At 52.0% G+C, this 18,627-nt stretch overlaps 2 protein-coding genes across 4 annotated transcripts; both read right to left on the bottom strand.

The window, feature by feature from the left end:
* Window positions 1-371: 371 nt before the first annotated feature.
* Window positions 372-6,262, bottom strand: Syce1l (synaptonemal complex central element protein 1 like). The gene is made up of 9 exons (XM_042700844.1): window positions 6,204-6,262; window positions 4,486-4,545; window positions 4,200-4,274; window positions 3,248-3,295; window positions 2,898-2,952; window positions 1,526-1,589; window positions 847-916; window positions 536-611; window positions 372-434 (listed from the first exon to the last, which is right to left on the bottom strand). Exons 1-9 carry the CDS (start codon window positions 6,244-6,246, stop codon window positions 398-400), a joined length of 528 nt encoding a protein of 175 aa, XP_042556778.1. The 5' UTR covers window positions 6,247-6,262; the 3' UTR covers window positions 372-397.
* Window positions 6,263-7,992: 1,730 nt separating this feature from the next.
* Window positions 7,993-17,991, bottom strand: Mon1b (MON1 homolog B, secretory trafficking associated). Of its 3 annotated transcripts, none has more exons than XM_042700915.1 (6): window positions 17,822-17,991; window positions 17,424-17,581; window positions 15,376-15,705; window positions 14,329-15,148; window positions 13,634-13,781; window positions 7,993-11,171 (listed from the first exon to the last, which is right to left on the bottom strand). In XM_042700915.1, exons 2-6 carry the CDS (start codon window positions 17,569-17,571, stop codon window positions 10,971-10,973), a joined length of 1,647 nt encoding a protein of 548 aa, XP_042556849.1. In that variant the 5' UTR covers window positions 17,572-17,581; window positions 17,822-17,991; the 3' UTR covers window positions 7,993-10,970. The 3 variants fall into 3 exon arrangements, with proteins under 3 accessions (XP_042556849.1, XP_042556848.1, XP_042556851.1); XM_042700914.1 differs by having other exon boundaries at window positions 17,767-17,991; XM_042700917.1 differs by lacking the exon at window positions 17,822-17,991 and adding an exon at window positions 17,691-17,775.
* Between the last annotated feature and the right edge of the window lie 636 nt (window positions 17,992-18,627).

Raw genomic sequence — 18,627 nt, forward strand, 5'->3', positions numbered from 1 at the left:
CCTGAGAGGGCCCGGGCTGGGGTGCCCACCAGTGTAGGAGGAGGGCACTGCGCGGGCCGGCCCCACGGTGGGGCTGAGCGCCGGGGAGCAAATCGCGGGGGGCCCCGCGGCGAGGCGGCGCCGGCTCCCCGCCCTGGCTCCCACCCCCAGCGGCGCCGGGAGCACGGACTCGGGGCCTGGGAATCGCGGTCTTTATTTCCGGGGCGGGCGGGCGGGTCCGGGCCGCGCTCAGGGCCAGCTCCACCTGCGGCTCCAGCCGCTCCTCGAGGCGGGCGCGGGGGCGCCGACGGCCGGCCTGCGGGCAGCGGGGTCAGGCTGCGGGCCGGGCCCGGTGTCCGACCCCTGCTCCCCAGGGCCCCCTCCGGGGACCCCGCGCGCCTCGGCGTCCCCTGAGCGCCTACCTCTCCTCTGCGGACACGGGCTCCGCTTGCAGCCTGTGGAGAGGCGCAGAGGGAAGACAGCGGGGGTCGGCGGGGGGCACAGAGCAAGCCACAGAGGCCTGGGAACGCCGCACAGGACGCGGCCCTAACCTCACCTGTCCTCCGCGCAAGCGCCCAGCGACTCCCCCGGCGAGCGCTCCACCTCCAACAGCCGCGCGCCGAGCTGCTGCCCTGCGGGGGCGGGGTGTCAGCGAGGCCACGCCCAACCCGAGCTCCAGGCACGCCCCCAGAGCCTTGACAACGCCCAACGCTGCCCGCCCGCGAGCTGGCCACGCCCCCGCCCCCTAGAGCTCAGACCACGCCCCCAAGCTCTGAAAACGTCCAACCCCGCTCTCTCGAGATGAACACGCCCATCCGCCCCCTGGAGCGCGGGCCACGCCCATACCACGCCCCGCGCCCGCCTCACTCTCAGCCAGCAGGTGCTCCAGGCTTCTCTCCAGGGCCTGAATCTCCTGGGTCAGCCGCTGTTCCAGCATCTGTGAGGTCAGAGGCCCCTGGCCTGTCCATCTGTCCGTTTGGCTGGCTACACCGACCGCCCTCCCCCTTTGCGCTTCGGGCAATTTGCACTACATCAGCTCATTCATTCAACTATGAACGCATGCACGGCTTCCGCTGCAGAAGGAGGCCCTGTGAACAGCTCAGAATTCACCTCTTCCCACTGTCCTCATCCAATACTCCCAGTTACGCTCGGGCAGCTTCTGGGGAAATGCCGAAGCCACACACCGCACCCACAAGGCACAGCTTCGCCCCTCGCCCCTCTAGTCACGTGTCACCCGCTCCTGGCCTGCCCCACGGATTCTCGGTTAGCGTCTGGGTTTGCCTCCCCGTGTGTGTGTGTGTGTGTGTGTGTGTGTGTGTGTGTGTAAGGGCTGTGCCCTGCCCTGAGGGTCACTGTTGCCTCTCCCTGCTACAGCCCTGCCCGCTGCAAATGCTACAGTTGGAGCAAGGCTTTCCCACAGCTCCATCTTCAGCAAGCTGGGGGAGGCGGGGTGCCCTGATTCAAAACCAAAGGTGGCAGGAAGAAAGGAGCCCCGGCTCCCCACAGTGCTGAGCCTGAGCAGCGGGCACGTAGAAGCCGGGCTCACCTGTAACTCCCAGAGGTCCTTGTGCTGGTACATCAGATCCTCCAGCTGCTCTCCCATATCCAACCTGGGGCCCACATCCAAGAACAAGACATCACAGTTTAGAGCCGATACCCAGCCGCCCAGAGCCTCTGGATCTGGGGTTCCTCATTCGTGCCCCCTCCTTCCCACAAGCTGTGCAGCCCACTCCCACGCTCCCCCCCAAGGCCCACCACACCCAGGCTTGGGGGGTGTCCCAGCATCCTCTCTATGGGTCTCTGCCATCTGAGCGTTCTGGTCAGGGAGGTGCTCTGCATTGTTCTGCACCAAGTGCTTCCTGGGGAGGGAAAGACCACCCTCAGGCACACCCTGATGCGCCCCAGGTCTCCAGTGGGAGTGGGGGTTGGCGCTCTGCTCACAATCTTCATCCATCACCTTTCTTCAGGTGAGTGTGAACCTGTCAAGTTGTCTACTCTATCCATTTCATGCCTTCCCAAGAAAACTTCCTAAGAGGTGTGGTTTTTCTTTTCATCATGGATTCTACAGCCATGATCTGAAGGCTAGATATAATCCACCCATGGTTCTCAGTTTCCTCGTACATAAAATGGTATAGCGACGGGACGGTGACATTAACTCCTATGAGGGTCATTGTGAGAGCAAGTAAATACATGAACACAAACATCCATCAGAGCATGCATGGTTAATCATGTACACACAGTCACTACCTCTCATCAAAGTTCTCCACACAAAGTCAGGCAGCATGAGAACATCAGCCTCTGGCCCTAGAAACGTGCTAAGCAAAGGCTCAAAGGATGAAGAGAAGGGTGGACAGACAGTGAAAAGAACAGTTGATTGCATGAGTGATTGGCTAGAGGAATGATGGCTGAGTAGAGAGGATGGTTGGATGGAAAAACAATGGAAGGACTTTTAGAAGGATGGTCACATTTCTGGATGGATGGTTAGGGAAAAAAGAAAGAATGGCTTACTAAGAGAAAAAAGAAGAAAGAAGGAGAAAAGATGAATGCACGGTTAGATAGATGCAAAGTTGAAGACATGGCTAACTTGGCTGGTGACTTAGTCGCATAGTTGAGCAGATATAGGGGTAGGTGAATGGATGAATGGGAAAGGTAGTGAATGACTGAACCTAAACTAGAGGGATAGATGGAGGGCACAGAGAAGCTGATGATCAGTGGGGAAAGATGACATAATAATGAGTGACTATGCTCTTGAGTGAATCTTACCACCACCTAAAATCAGAGGCAACTGGACAAGTGCCTGGCCAGAAGGAATTTCCCTCTCTACTTTCTGGAGAAGGAGATGAGGAGTATGTGTCCTACTGAGATGCTTTCCCCTCTGCTGGAGGGGGAGGTGAGAGAACCTGGGCAGGGCCTCTTACCACTGAGCCTTGCTTTTCTTTTTGTGCCAGTGATCTTGCAGGATCTTCAGTGCCTCTGTGGAGAGAAGGAAATCAAGGAGGTGCCGTGAGGAGCTCTTGATGAGACAGGGGGTGAGCAAAGAAAGGAGCCCCACATTGCAATGGGTAGTGGAATGCCCTGGGAGTCTGGGTGTCTCCTGGAAATGAACAAGCAGCTGAAGGAGACATCTAAGGAGAGGTAAGACACCCCCCCCCCCCCCACACACACACACACAGACAGGAGCTCAGGTTTCAGGGCTTCTCCTGTGGCTGCTCAGGAAGAGTGGGTTCCCGTGTGAAGTGCAGGGTAGGATACAGGAAGTGGCAAATACCTTGTTTCTTTCTCAAGACCTCCTCCAGGTGTGCTTCCTCTCCATTCACTGGAAAACACAGTGGCACATTCAGCCCCCAGGGACTTGATGGAAGGGGTCCAAGTCCACACAGAATGCTCTGTTCAGCCCAGGTGAAGAGACTTCATGCTAGCCTTGCCTCACCTCCCATGGGGGCCATCCTGACCCCTCCTCCCCTTCCCTCTACCCTTCCCTGCCAGGAGTCAATGCCCTGAAGAATATACAAATATTATGTGGAGGAGACGACCAACACAAAGACAGACATCCCAACAAAGATAAATGCACAGCTTCTGTCAAGAGCAGCTCCTGTGTTCATCCTAGCATCGAGGGCTGTCCCTTCTTTCACTGGCCACAGCCACAGAACTGGTTTTTTCCCCCCTGATTTCCTGGAAAGCTGAGGAATGTATTGAGTTCAAGATACAAATGACAAAGTAGAATATTAATGTCCCCCAATTCTGAGCGCTCTACTCATTAACACAAGGACAGACATCCCAACAAAGATGAATTTGTCTTAAAGCCCCCAAATTCTGAGTGTTCTATTTTGTCATTTGAATCCTGAGTTCCATATACTCCTCAGCTTTCCAAAAAGTCAGGGAGAAAAAAAAAATCAGTTCTGTGGCTGTGGACAGCCCTAGATGCTAGATGCACCCATCACAGGATGTCTAAAAAGAAATAAGTGTCCCATTAGAGGAAATAAAGAAAAAAATAGAGGTTTGGAAGAAAATCCAAAAGCAAGCAGGAGAGTGAGAGGGACAGAAAGAGAGTGGGACCATCAAAGCAGCCTTGTCCAGATTGCACTGAAGGCTGAGATGATGTCCCACATCAAGAGGCAGTCTGGATTGTGTGGGTTCGGAGCATTGCAGGGAGAGGGCGTGGCCCTACAGCCCGGTCAGCTGTGGTCAGAAGAGTCCCTGCCTCTTCTGATCTCACTTACAGGAGTCTAGCTGTTGAAGCAGGATCTCCTGGAGAGTTTGGCCCTCTCCTAGTTCCTTGTTGGATGTCTGCTTTGCTGAGCCAAAGGGAAGAAGACAGAGTTAGCAGAGCTCCGGCCTCACTGCTCTCTGGGGAAGGCTGACACTGTGTGTTCATCTTCTAGCAGCCTGGGTAGGGGTAGGGCTCTTGGATTTTAGAGATGAGGAGTTGGAGGCATTCAAAGTCCAGGGCCTTCCTGTTGGCCAGTCTGCAGGGTGGAGCGGGGTGGGGGGAGTCCCCAAGTTTACCTTGCTGTAGCTCATTAATACGGTTAATCAGGTCCTTGATCTGAGGCTCCAGGCTTCCCTCTGGAGAGAAGAAAAACAGATTGAGCCTGGCAGAGGCCCTGTGGCCCAGGCAGAGGGAGGAGGGCTGTATGCTGGTACTGGGGCTCTGTCACTGTCAACCACTTGGTATTTATTGAGCTGTGGCTTGGGGCCTGGGAGAGGCCCGGACAGGAGTTGTATTCTGGGTGGGGAGATGGATGTCCAATGAAGAGATGGAGGTCAATCTGGGTGGCAGTGCCTGCTGCGAAGGGGAGATGGGTGTAAAAAGCAGGAAGGTAATGGGCACCTCCTAAGACGCGAGGCGAGGGGCTGGCGTGGTTGGAGGCCAGTCTGGGCAGCTTCTTGGGCCAGAGTGGGAAGCTCACAGATCAGTGCGGGGTGTGATCACAGCAGTGACCTCCCATCTGCCCCCAGGCAGTCAGAGTTGGGCAGAACAACTGTCATCCGGGCAATGTGGAATCCGCTTGAACCGAAGGAAACTCTGCTTTATGTGGCCGGAGGCACCTTGTATATTCCCCAGCGACAGAGTTGTCACTGTAGGGAGAAGCCTTTCTCCTCGTCCCTCTCCAGGTTGGTGACAGAGGTGGGGCTTAAAGCCACCCTACCCCTGCTGGGTCTCACTGTCAACCCCTAAAACATTCTGGAGTTAATCAGCTCCCATCCTGCTTTTTCCCAGGTCATCAACTCTGCATACTTCTAAAGACAGAGCTCTGTCCATGGTACCGATCATGACTGATTAAAAAAAAAAAAATCCCAGGTCTTTTGTTTAACTGCTGATGGTCAGGGTGGGTTTCTAAGATTTGCTTCCAGCAATCTCTTTGTGAACTTTAGTGCAGGCAACCATCCCACGTGCAGCCACAGTGCGAGTGGGGGGGGGAGCGTGGAGGGGGAGGTTCCCTTTTGCTTGGAGCCATGGATGACAGCAGGTGAAGCTGAGGAAGCTAAGCTCTAACCAACCTCCAGCACCAGCTGCACTCTGCTCCAGCCTGGAAGCCAGCCAGCTCCCCAGCAAAGCCAAGGGCACCCCAAGGTCAAAGCCATCTGCATTGCCCTTTGCCATAGGAAGAAAGAATCTACATCCATGAATGTATTCCTTTTTTTTTTGGTATGTCGTGGGCCTGAACTCTGGGCCTGAGCGCTGTCCCTCAGCATTTCAGCTCAAGGCTAGCGCTCTACCACTTGAATCACAGCGCCACTTCCAGCATTTTCTGCTTATGTGGGGCTGAGGAATCGAACCAGGGCCTCATGCATGCAAGGCAAGCACTCTACCACTGAGCCACCTTCCCAGCCCATGAATGTATTCTTAAACAACACAAACCAAAAAAAAAAAATCTAAAAAGTTAAGAATTTAAAAACAGCAAGTCAGGAAAATGGATGATATGGTGTGTGGTGGTGGTGGTTGTGGTGTGTGTGTGTGTGTGTGGTGGTTGTGGTGTGTGTGTGTGTGTGTGTGTGTGTACATAAGAAGTCAGGGCATGCTTTTCCATCCTCTTAAACATCAGGAACCATGGGCTGTCTGTGTTTGGGCTTACAGGATGGGATTATGAGGGAGTAAAGGAAATGGGATCATTTCCCCACGTCACCCCCCCTCCCGCCCCCCAGATATGGGTTGAGGAGGCTGGGTTTTGAGCCATTGGACCTAATACACCAGGGCAAGGCACAGACACAAGACACAGGACCTTTCTGCAGCTTTTTCACCGTGGCCAGCAAGTCTTCATTCATCTTCGAAGACTTGGCCTGCCCTGTGGAGAGGAAAACCCAGATTATAGGACTCATTGGGAATGAGAAGGGACCGAAGAAAAGACCCAGGGCCACTGGAATGGCAGGAAGTCCCTATGATCTCAGTGCACACCTCTAAGCCAGAGTTCAAGCCAAGTAAAGATTTTGGTTTCCAGCCAGAGCAAGAGCCTTTAAGAACCTTCTTTTGTTCTCTGAAGTTCATGGTGTGACTGATGAATCAGGCTCCTAATCATTCAGGAGGGGTCAAAAGGCAACACTCCCAGAATTTCCTTCATAAAACTCAGAGGTGCGGGGAGAGGATGCATTATTGCTGCTGTCATTGCTGAAGGTCAATATGAAGCTCTTACCAATGCAATAGGGCAGAAAGACTTCACATCGAATATTCACAGCTACTAACATTAAAACATGAAAAAGGGCCAGATACCAGTGGCTCATGCCTATAATTCTAGCTATTAAGGAAACTGATATCTGAAGCCCAGAAAGTCCATGAGACTCTTATCTCCAATTAGTCACAGAAAATGCCAGACATGGTATTGTGGCTCAAGTAGTAGAGTGCTAGCCTTGAGCAAAAGGAGCTCAGGGACAGCGCCCAGGCCCAGAGTTCAAGTCCCAGGACCAGAAAAAGAAAGAAAAAAAGAAAAAAGAAAAAGGACAACTGGATGTTACAAACCTTTTGATGGAAGAATCTTGACACTTCTTATGAGAGGTGTCTTTTCCACACAAACACAAACACAAAAATAGAACTATGCTAGGCAGGTTCCAAAGGGCTGATGAACATGTCAAATTATGTCCCTGGAAATGCTCAGCACAGCCTGGTTTCTTCAACAAAGAAACTGCAAAGGAGAAAATGGGGGAGAGGGAGACCCTTATATTAAAAAGGGCTTCATGTCTACCTCAAATAATTACTGTGTATAGGTCTTCTTTAAATTCTGATTGAGAACAATGTGCATTTTTTAAACTAAATATACAACATAAGCCCGTGTTACTTCTAAAATTCAAACTACAAAACACAGGAAAATCTTAAACCATTAAAGTTAGTTATGAAAGGTCCAATGCCAACGAGCCACTCCACTTCAGTGAAAATTGGGCAGAGTACAAATGCATACAGTTGCCAAACTGACTGCAGAAGTGCTTCTGCACTTGTGGACTGGGAAAACCTCCCTCTACCCCAAGTTCCTCAGCTGTTTTCCTTCTAATAGTACTGTGTTATACAATCTTGTATTTTGCACTTGACCACGTACACCGGTGACATTTTCAATTGTTCATTTTACCAGTGACACAAGGTTCCATTGCACATATATACAATCATTTCAAAGCAGTCTCCTGCTGGTGAACATTTGTTTCCTGTCATTTACTGTTAGAGAAAGGTTAATGATCATCAGACAGAATTTCCCTAATTGCCCCTACCTGTCTTTTGCAGCTAGCTTTTCAAACTATTTCTGAAAGAGCTCCTTCTGTGTTTTTCCTCTCTACTGCTTTTTCCCCCTTCTGGACTAATCATGAGAAGGCCATGGGTGAATGAGTACACCTTTAAAAAACCTACTATCGTGATACAAATTTTAAAAAATTCCATATTACACAACCACTTGTGGAGTACAAGCCCCCTTTTAAACATTTTATTTTGAAATAACTTCAGATGTACACAAAAGTTGTAGAAATAGGCTACATTGCTCCCATTTGGGACAGATACTCCATCTGTCCCTAACCCCCAAGTTTCAGACATTGTGATTCACTAATAATTATTTAATTTACTAGTGTGCATTTCCTATTACAGAGGGAAATCTACCAAGCAAGAGCCAGACAAACAACAAAATCAGATTTTTAATATCACTTGCTATTAACCTGTAATCCTCAGATGACAAAAAATTGCCCTCTTTTCCCCTTAGAGTTTAAAGTAACATAGATAGCACTACCCATATTTTCCTTAAGGAAAAATAAAATGATATATCACACACAAAAAATGCCTTCAGTCCTGCTCCCTTCCTCCCCCATCCCTGTCCACCGTCCATAGTTGTTAGGCCTTGATCATTCAGACACTTTATACTGTGTAACACTCTAAGGCTGTACTGAGTAATCCCTTTTCTTCCTTTTTTTCAATCTCAGCTAGGCTTTCACTAATAAAAATATGAGTTCTCATTCTGTGCCTGGGAAAATGATCTTATCCACTTACAATTATTTTTTTATGACTAGCACACCAGTCTAGCTCACAGGCCTTCTGCTGCAGGCACGGGGGTCCTGAAACTTGGCCATTTCTCTTGGTTCCTCCTTGTGTTTAGTCTTCCTTGACACGCCACTGACCACACCTGGTCCTCACATTTGTGAACTCTCTTGATGACCTAGCATGGTGGCTGCAGGTGTGGAGCGGCACTTCAGATACCAAAATACCCTGTCAGCCTGCCCCTAGTGAATCCTTCGCTGGTCCAGTCTCAGTGAGGCAAGGGACAACCTGCTTCACCAGTCATCAGAGCTGGTAATATCCCTCCCTTTATACAACACCAATCTGATGGATTAGTATTGGTAATTTGATATATATATATATATATATATATATATATATATATATATATATATTTTCTCTATTGCTGAGGAAAGTAATCCTAACTTTGGCTGTGAGGAATCCTCAAGGTCATCATCAAAATTTGTTTTAACATTCTTGGAGACCCATTTAATGGAATCTCTTTGTATTTCATCTGTATCATTTTTTTTTTGACAGTCTGTCACCTGTGGCTCTAACCTAAGACAAACTCTGGATTAAAGTGGCTGCATTAGTTACACATTAAGAAATTCCTGAGCATCGTCTATATACTCATCAGGCCTTGGTTGAGGAAATAGTGATCAAGTCTCTGTTCTAATAGAGCTCACATCCAAGGACTGGAAATTACACAAACAGCCCATCATTATTTTGATTTTTTGCATGGATAGGTCTTACCAGATGCAAGCTTCCGTGTTTGTGAATATAGTGGTTTAAAGAACGTGTGGGACGGGGGAGACAAAGAGGCAGACAAGGTCCTCTGTTGAAGCAGAGTGAAGCGTGCTGGGTGTTCACGCTACTTTCCCTCTACTTCGGTACACTGTGAAGCTTTCTAGAGTGGAAAGAGAGAAGAAAACCGTAGGCTAGCGCGGCGCCCAGCGGGCCCTGCGCTGGGAGATCTTTCGGCTGGATTTTAGGCCGGACGCCCCTCCTCGGCCCCGCTCAGGGCAAACAAGTCACAGACACCTGGAGGCGCGGCCATTCTCCACGGAGATGCTGAGTGAAGCGGGGTCCAGGCTGGGGGCTGGGCCGCGGGGTGTGTATGTGTGTGTGTGTGTGTGTGTGCGCGCGCACCGTGTGTGTGTGTGTGTGCGCGCGCGCGCACCCCGTCCTCCCCGGCTGAAAGCGAGGCACGCGGAGGGACCGGCGTAGGCCGTGGATCCGGGGAGCCCTCCCTCGAGTCCGTCCGGGCCACATCACAAGGTGCTTCTCATTTATTTCCACCTCGTGGAACGGTTAAAAGTGTTGATATTAAAACGCTTAAAACCTTATTTAAAAAAACAACAACAACGCCCTCCCTCCCCTCTGCCGGGAGAGGGGCGCAGCCCGCTGTCCCCCGGTACCTGCGGCCGCCGCCTCCTCCGTGGACGCCTCCTCCGGGGATTCCCGCCACTTCTCCTCCGAAGGCTCCGGCTTCCCCGCCGTTTTCCAGCAGGGGGCTTGCGCAGGAGCGCAGGTGGGGCACGTGACGTGACAGTGGGAGGCAGCGCGCATGCGTGCTAGGCTTACGTAATCCAGAAATACCAGCGTCCAGGAAACCGGATGCTCTGCTCTGAGCAGGCGCAGAACATCCCACGCCCCGGCTGACCTTACACATGCGTACGCGCACGCGCCCTCGACCGTATGAACAAGGGCAGTGGTAGGGTATGGAGCGGTGGGGGAGTGAGAGTTAGGCACACACACACCAGTCTAGGAAGGCCTCACCCTCTTTAGACTGCTTATTTTGTTGTAGGCTAAGTTGGGGACAATGTGAATGAACCATGTGGTACTTGAGAGTTTCAACCCTTTCTGTTTATAAATCTTCTTTAAGGAGCCTAGAAGAAAAAGTCACTTCGGTTTCACGGGGAAGAAGGGCTTTACAAGCTACGTACACCTCTCTACTTTGTAGAGTCCAGATCTCAGCCACTGTAGGGAGAAGCCATGTGCTCTGTGTCCTAGTTGACAGCCAGCCTCCTCCTCAAGATGATGGGGCCCAGTTTTTGTGGAAGGGCAAAAAATGAACTGAATTACAGGGAGGGCAAGGAATAACTTAATGGGGCTTGGAGTTTAGGCCTTTTGTGTCATTTTCTCTTTAAAATACTCTCAGGCCTCTGTTCTCCCCCTTCTAGAACCTCTGTGGATCACCCTCGGAGTCCCAGACTTCTGAAGCATGTTGGAGGGGAAGCCCTTGGCAGGCTAGAGTAACATCCAAGTCCAGCAGGTCCAGGAGAGGGAGGGGAAAAGGACTGAAGGCTTTCCCAGAGGTGCAGATACATGAAGGGTGAAAGAAGGCAGGCAGCCTTTGCCCCTGGCTGCTGCTGCCCATCTCCCAGGTGTGGGAACATCCTCAATTTGTCCCCAACTGTCCATGGAGATAGGGACTAGTCACAGATGGATCCCCATCCAGGTTTCCAGGGTGGGGACAGAAGGTAACAGACAAAAATGGTCGCTCCCAACAGTCTGGGAGCTCCATCATTTAGAGTCCCGTGAAGAAGCCATTGTGGGGAGCTTGGTCTGCAGACGGGGCTGGAGGTGTGGAGTATTTGGGTGGGTAACGAATGAAGAGCCTGTCCTCCTCTTTCCTCACCCAGCGCAGCAGTTTAGTCACAACCAAGATGGCACCTGCCTTGGTCACCAAGGGGCTGAGGCATGTATAAAGCTCGAATTTGGAAGTCACCTGGAGGGATTGGGAGGAGACAGAATCAGATGGGCTAGAGTGAGCCATGGACAGTCCTGTCCCCTGAAACCCAGTCCTAGGTTTGCATCCTGAAGCTTGGGAGATGAAGATGGCATCAACTCCGACCTGGGGCTGAATGGACTCTCAACTAAGGCAGGTTAGTGGGTAATATTGTGGCAAGAGTAAGCCAGGGGGCTGGGAATGTGGCTTAGTGGTAGCATGCTTGCCTAGCATGCATGAAGCCCTGGGTTTGATTCTTCAGTACCACATACACAGAAAAGGCTAGAAGTGGTGCTGTGTTTCAAGTGGTAGAACACTAGCTTTGAGCACAGAGAGGCTCGGGGACAGAGCCCAGGCCCTGAGTTCAAGCCCCAGGACTGGAAAAAAGAAAACAAATTTAAAAAACAGAGTAAGCCAGGTGCTATATGTTACTGTTGAGAGCCCTTGGTTTGCTTATCTGTGAGAAAGGGATAAAAGTCATAGAGCTGCACAGTGAGTGAGCAATTCCTGCTCTACACATCTCAGTTTTCATTATTTATAGCCAAGGAGTAATCTAAGAGGAACACAAGTTCTATCTTCACAACAACTTGGAAGACCCGATTCCATGGGTCAGCAGTACTTTTCCCCTGCCCTTATTCACCTGCCGCCCTTCTCTCCTGCTGCAGCTCATCCTCACCATGCTGTCCCTCAAGCACAGGGGGCCTTGGCAATCCTGGCAGCATTGGCAGAGTCCTTTCCCTTTGCTAGGTGTCCTCTTCCTGCAGATAACCATGTGGCCCGCTACCTCTTTTCTCCACTTGGAGGCCCGCCCATTACGGAGGTCTCTCCTGACCACCTGATTTAATATTTTGCTCTCTGAATGTTATTCTCTACTAAAAAGCATGAAGATTTCTTGGAAAAATGGCAGAGTCTAGGACTGCATGTAAGCTAACAGGAATGCATTAAGAGAGACACAGGTCCCATTTTGGCTAATGCAGGACTCCCACTAGCTAAATCAGAGACAAATTCAGCACCAAAATACATGTTAGAAAAGATATTCTAGCCCGCTAAATTAAGCACAAATCCATGAAACCACATTTATATAGTATGAAAATCTTAACAAATAAACAGAAGAAGGAAAATTCTTCCTTCTTAGAATCTCAAAGTATAAAATTAGAAAGGAGGGTGGAGTTAGAAAGCAACATTGGGGAAACAGACTATTAACCGTTTCAAGTCCAAGTAAGTAATGACTATTACGAGTGAGTGAAAAGAATGATGAAAGACATGACATTGGTATAGTAATCATAACTGACAAGCATGTACTAATTACAAGGAGGAAAATACTAACTTGGCAGTGGAGAAATGTGAAGCACACCACCTTGACAAAGTGGCCAGGCCTGACATCATCCACAGGACACACTGACATAATATATCATCCACAGGACATACTGACATCATATGCTCTCAACAAGATGTACAGAAAGGTACACATCACTTTGGGGTGATTTCTGCCCAAAGGGAGATCTCAATAAGATCATGACATACTATGAGAAAAACACCACTGAGGGGCACTCTACAAACTGACTTTCATCAGTTCCAATGCCATGAGACAAAAAGACTGGGAACTGTTCCAGAATAAATGAGACAAGGGAGGCACCATAAGTAAATCCCCGTATGTGATCCCAGGATCACATTCTGGACCATTAAAATGATACAAATGGTCAGTTGTGGAATGTAAACCAAGTGTGTAGATTGACAGTGAACTGCAGCCATGGGAACTTCCTGGTTGGGTAAGTTACTGTGATTTTGTAAGATGTTGACTTTTGGAGAAATGAAGTGAAAGGGCCTCTTCGTGTTAATTTTTGAAAACTAGATCGGCAACTTCTTAAGTGGAAAATTACTTGAAGTGAAAGTTTTAAAAATCAAAATAAAATCCCCAGCCTAAAACAAGGCCCCCCCCCGCGCCCCCCCACAAATGTACAATGAGTTACTTAATAAACTACCAGAGACTTCGTTTCCCATGGGGTCACCTTGACTGGGCTTCCTTGGGAACTACTCTTGAACAGAGCCACAAGAGAGGGAGGCAGGAACTCAGAAAGGAAACTCCAGATAGAGCACACAACATGAGACACAATCCATAGTAGTCAAAAAGTGCTGGGTGACTCAGTCATGGACTTGAATGGGAAAATTCCTGGACTTGAATGGGAAAATTCAAGGGATGTTTGCTAAAAGGTTTCTGCCTACCGAAGGGGAAAAAGCAACATGAATATAGAAGCTGCACAGAGCAGCAAGGTCTTAGGTTGTGGAAAGTACGTAGTAGTAGGATGGTGTTGTCGGCTAAGCTTTTGCTGATGATGCTGGACTGGACACTGGACCAGTAAAATGACCATGGTCATGGAGCAGTTGGTGGAATCTGAATGACGCCATTAGTGAAAGGATGTATTAGTGGGGAATGCATCATGTGAGGCTCCGACTCAACTCACCCAGGCCAGCAGTGTCTCATTCTGGGCCACGTGGTAAATGAGGCGCAGGGGTCGGGAGGAGCTGTGGAGGCGGGCATGCAGCCGGTGGTACAGGTCAGACAGCCGCTGCCGCTCCTCCTCTTTGCTGTAGGGAGCCTCCAGCTCAGGGCTGCCATGATGGAGGGAGGAAGAGGGCAAGGTGAGTTAGGGGCCTTCTTGGCTGGCTTATCTCTTCTCCATCTAGAGCTTTCAGTTAAGTAGCGGGGGAGAGGGGCTGAGCCTCCACCACTAGACTTGAGGATTCTCAGCAGCCTGGAGGCCAAGCTTTCCCCGTGAAACAGGGGTTCCCTAAGTACTAGGCCCTTTGTGCCACTAGACTGGGACTCCTTTCCATTGGTGGTCGAACCTCCATTATCAGAGAACTATTCTTTCCCTCGGGTAAGGGTGGGGAAACCACTAGAAATCATTTGGTGCATGACGGAGCAGACACAGGACTGCTCTGTTATTTCCTGTCAGCTAACCAAGGCTATCTGCCTGTACTGATCATCCTGTATGGCCCATAACTGACATTATCAATATCCGCATGACAGTCCTTGGCAAGAAAAAGGGTTCCCAACCCCAGGACACAACTAGCTGTCTCCCATGAGACATGCCTACGAGGCTGGCCCTCCCAGTTAGAGGATGTCTCCCCACCTGGCCAACTGCACAGGGCCCACCTGGTAAACTGAGGCAGCTGGCGGTGGTGGTCAGGGATGTCCAGTGGCTTGTAGAGGAAGTGCCGGAGGCCGGGCGCCCCCACAGCCTGCACGCTGTAGGCCGAGGCACCTAACCAGTGGGTGCTGGGGTTGCTGGCAGCCTCTCCAAGGGCTCGCAGGGCCCCGAGGGCACGCATCCCGTCTTCTACCATTCGCCGGCAGGCAGCCATGGCATGGAAGGCTTCCCGCTGGGTGCCAAGCAGAAGCAGGCAGACTGGCATAGAATCCAGGCGTGCCACGTAGGCATAGAAGAAACCATCGGGGTTGAAGCGGGGCAGGCACACTGGTGCCCAGGCCTCACCAGCAGCAAAGGCTGGGGCACCCACCCAGTCAAGCAGCAACTGAAGGTCCGCGGGGTCCAGCCGGCACTCGGCCAGCACATTGCGCTCCTGAGCTGCTGTTATCAGCTGGCCACCAACTGCCAACACTGACAGGGCCAGGCCCGGTGTTGTGCAACGCCGCAGCAGTGTGCCCAGTGCTTCCCGCAGTGGCCGGGCCAGGGGCACACAGCGCACAGCACCCAGGAGCAGGGCGCCTGGGTCTCGCTCTACACTGTCCAGAAGCCGGTCCAGGGTGCGCTCTGAGCCTGCCAGCAGGCGGCGGAGATCGTAGTTCTGCTTGTGCGCGAAGATGCGAGCCACACTTGCTCGTGTCAATGTGCTCACAATCTGTGCGTGCACAGCCAGCAGCTCCCCCCGCAGCTGTGCTGCTGACTGGGAAGTCCGAGACACGGCCACCAGCAGCAGTGGGCCCTGCTGTAGGAACACCAACTTGTGGTCCTCTGGGAGAGGGAAGGAGCAGGTCAGGGGAGAGACAGATCAGGAAAGGCCTATGGCGGGGAGAGGGGCGCTTCAGTGAAGACCCCTGGCGGGCTGCCTACTCACTCCAGCTCACCTCTGTTGGCTGGACAGTGGCTCAGGTAGGCAGGCAGATCTAGCCACGGCTCGTTAGACAGATCCCCAGCCCTCCCAGACACATTCCCAGTCACACCCCCTACCCTTCACTTACCGGCATAGATGACACGGATGGCATCTCCGGCGCTCTGCACAAAGGACACCAGGGCTGTCATCACCCCCATGGTGGCTGACAATGCCTCCACGCTGCCGTAGCGTGAGTAGATCGGCTTGCCAGCCTCGCTCAGTACAAACACATGCTTCCGTTGGCAGCGCCAGTCCTCGTCACTGGGGTCCCCGCCCTGGCCTCCAGAGCCGATGTCAGGGCCGTGAATGGGAACACTGTCGGAGGCTGCAGTCCTTTCTGGCTCAAAGGTGTCTGCCGGGGCCTCCGACATGGGCAGTGGCGACAGGAGGTTGGACAGCTCATCCTTGGCCTCGGACTCTGAAAGGCAAGTCATCTGCAGGTGGATTCCCACTGACCCCATGTTCCCCCGAATCCATCAATTGTTTCCAGCCCCCCACCAACTTCAGCCTGCTGAGGGGTATCTCCCTTGACACTCAGTGGGCTGTGACTCCCAGCAATTGATGACTGGGACCTCGGAAATGATGTCCACTCACACTGAAGGGTCCAGTGGCCAAGTGACCCAATATGCTGTCACTGGCACTCACTGTCACTCACTGCTGTGTCTCAATCTAATTATTCCCTTGGCAACAATGGCTACCCCCAAGTCTTCAAAGCGTTCCATTGCTTCTGATTGAACTGCGGAAGCACTGGGCACTGGGATTCCTTTGCCTTCAATAGTCCCCTTGATCCCCTATCTCCTGATATCTATACCACTGACCACTATGACTATCTCTCTATATATCATTTCCCCAACTTCTGATTTCCCTAACCCCTTTATTCCCACTGATGTCCACTGATCGCTAATGAGTCTCCTCCCATTGACTCTTGCAGTCAAGCATTTATATATTTTCAGTGATGTTAGTTCTCTTGATGTCACCCAGATCGCCGAGTCCCCCCCATCCCCAGTCACTGAACCCCATTTGCTTCCACAGATACATTATAACATCCCAACCAAACCCATATGAATGACTTTCACTGACTGCCCCATCTACAAATTAGCTAACACCATTATCTACCCTTTCTTCTACTAACGACAACCATGAACTTCCACTAACACACAGGGCTATGATGACCTCCACTGCCCTTCTCCATGACTGTCAGTAGCTTTCATACAACCCACTGCTTCAAAGATTCCCACCGCTTCTTCCCCTTACACTACCATTTATTCCTACTGATGTTTACTGCCTCATCAAGAGCTGTCACTTATTATCCGTTAGAAGCTATGTTGCTGTAATTTGCCCAGGAAATCCCAATGACCTCATATTCTCTCAATGTTATTCACGGACAACTCCTGTTACAAAAACAAAACAAAACAAATAACAACAACAAAAAACCCCAACTACCTCCCCTCAGTCATTGCCTTTACCTGTCAATTAAGTCCTGAAAGGGCTTCCAATTTGTTCTCAGTGATGCCTACTAATCCTTTCCAATGGTCCCATCAACATCCACTGATTCCAAAATAATAAATGAGCAAGGATTCTCAATCACTCCCATCAACTTCCCCAATGACAACTGGTACGTATCCACTAAGCAGGTCAAATCTTCCCCTACTGATCACCTGATTCTCCAAATATCCTTTTAATTCTCCTGTCCTATCAATCACCATAAATGCCCGCTAACACTTGCCCCCCCACACCAGTATCTCCGAGGATGTAAACTATGAATGGTCCCTGACCTCCAGGGGATCCCTTTTCCCGATGCAATGACTTAACTTCCTATTTCTCCCTATCACTTCATTAATGAATAGTCCCTCCTCTGTCCCCATTCTTTTACTCATTCACTGATCCAAGCAGGACCATGGCACTGTGTAGGGGAGGGAACATCGACCGACAACACTCTGATTTTCTTCTCTTCCCCTTTTCGTTTCTCAGTGAGTCTACCCAGCTGCGGTCCAAGCTCCTTCCTTCAGCCCCTGAGGCTCCTCACGGGTCTCCCACGAACTCCCCACCTCGCCTAACAGTGACAACCCCCAGGGGTTGCTCCTAGGACCCCGGTCTGTGTGTGTGTGAGGGTGGGAGGTGAGGAGGGGGCTGTACCTGGCTCCCCCGGGGCCGGGTCTCCAGGATCGGGTGGGCCCGGGTGATCCCCGGCAGCGTTCCCGGCCTCCTCACTGGGGCCCCGCGTGTCCTCCACGTCCTCGGCGCCCCCGGGGCCCGGGACAGCAGTGTCTCCTCCGGCCTCCATCTGCACATCCCTGCAGGGGTCGAGGGGCAGCAAAAGAAACTTCTTAGACGCTTTTACAGGGGACCCCCCCCCCCCCATCACACGCGTCCCCAGCGCAGGCTTTCCCCAGACAGTGGGACCTTCGCAATAACCCGCACCCCGGACACGCGGGGGCTCCGGGCGCGCCGCGGCTCACAGATGAAGACACACAAACACCTGTGTCCACCCCGAATCTCCACCGGCCGGCCACCGGCACTTCCCGGAGCCGCACCTGCTCCACACTTCCGGGTCCTGCTGGGAATTTGCCACACTTCCGGCTGGGACGCCGCACGCCGCAAGCACTTCCGGCGGCGAGGGAGCGGTCTATGCTCGCGGGGGCGCCCGACTCCCGCCGCGGCCCGTCCCTCCCCGTGTCTCTGCTGGGTCCGCGTCGGAGCTGACCCGGTACCCGACGATTTTCGTCAGCAGCCACTTCCCGCCGAACCCGCCGCAGACGTGAAGCGGACCAAGCGCGACCCGCTTCGCGCGGAGGGCTGCTGGCGTGCGGGGGCGTGGCCCGCGCTCAGCCAATCCCGGAGTCGAGAGGGAGGGCCCACCCCCTTTTTGGACCAATCAGGAGGAATCCGGCCGCTCCCTCCGCCCAGTTTGTACCTTACCTGTGCTTGGGCTGCTGTTTGCACCCGCCCACCGCTTGACTGACGTTTCCCTGGTCAGAACCACAGGTCTCAGTCTGTTCTTTGCACAGGAGGATTTTGCAGCCTTAATCGATAGGTCTGTAGCACCCGCAAGTGTGCTCCCTCGGACCTGAGACCCCCTCTCAACCCCCGAGAAGTGCTGGGATTCGTGGGGTGGAAGCTTGATGGGCAGTCACCGCTTCCAATCGGAGTGCCGCGCGCAGACTGGTCAGCCTATAGGACTCCGATCCTCCAGTAAGAGGCGGGCTTCTCGGAACTGGGAATTATTCGTAGGTTTCTGCCATTAGCCGAAGGGCTGCTCAGGATCCACTCTACAAAGAGAAGCTCAGTGGTGGAACGAGACCGTCCTTTCCCTCGGAAGAATGCTCTCCTCCCTTCCTCC

This window comes from Dipodomys spectabilis, unplaced genomic scaffold (genome assembly GCF_019054845.1).
Source record: "Dipodomys spectabilis isolate Male_0828 unplaced genomic scaffold, ASM1905484v1 ptg000273l, whole genome shotgun sequence".
NCBI classification, from domain to species: Eukaryota; Metazoa; Chordata; class Mammalia; order Rodentia; family Heteromyidae; genus Dipodomys; species Dipodomys spectabilis.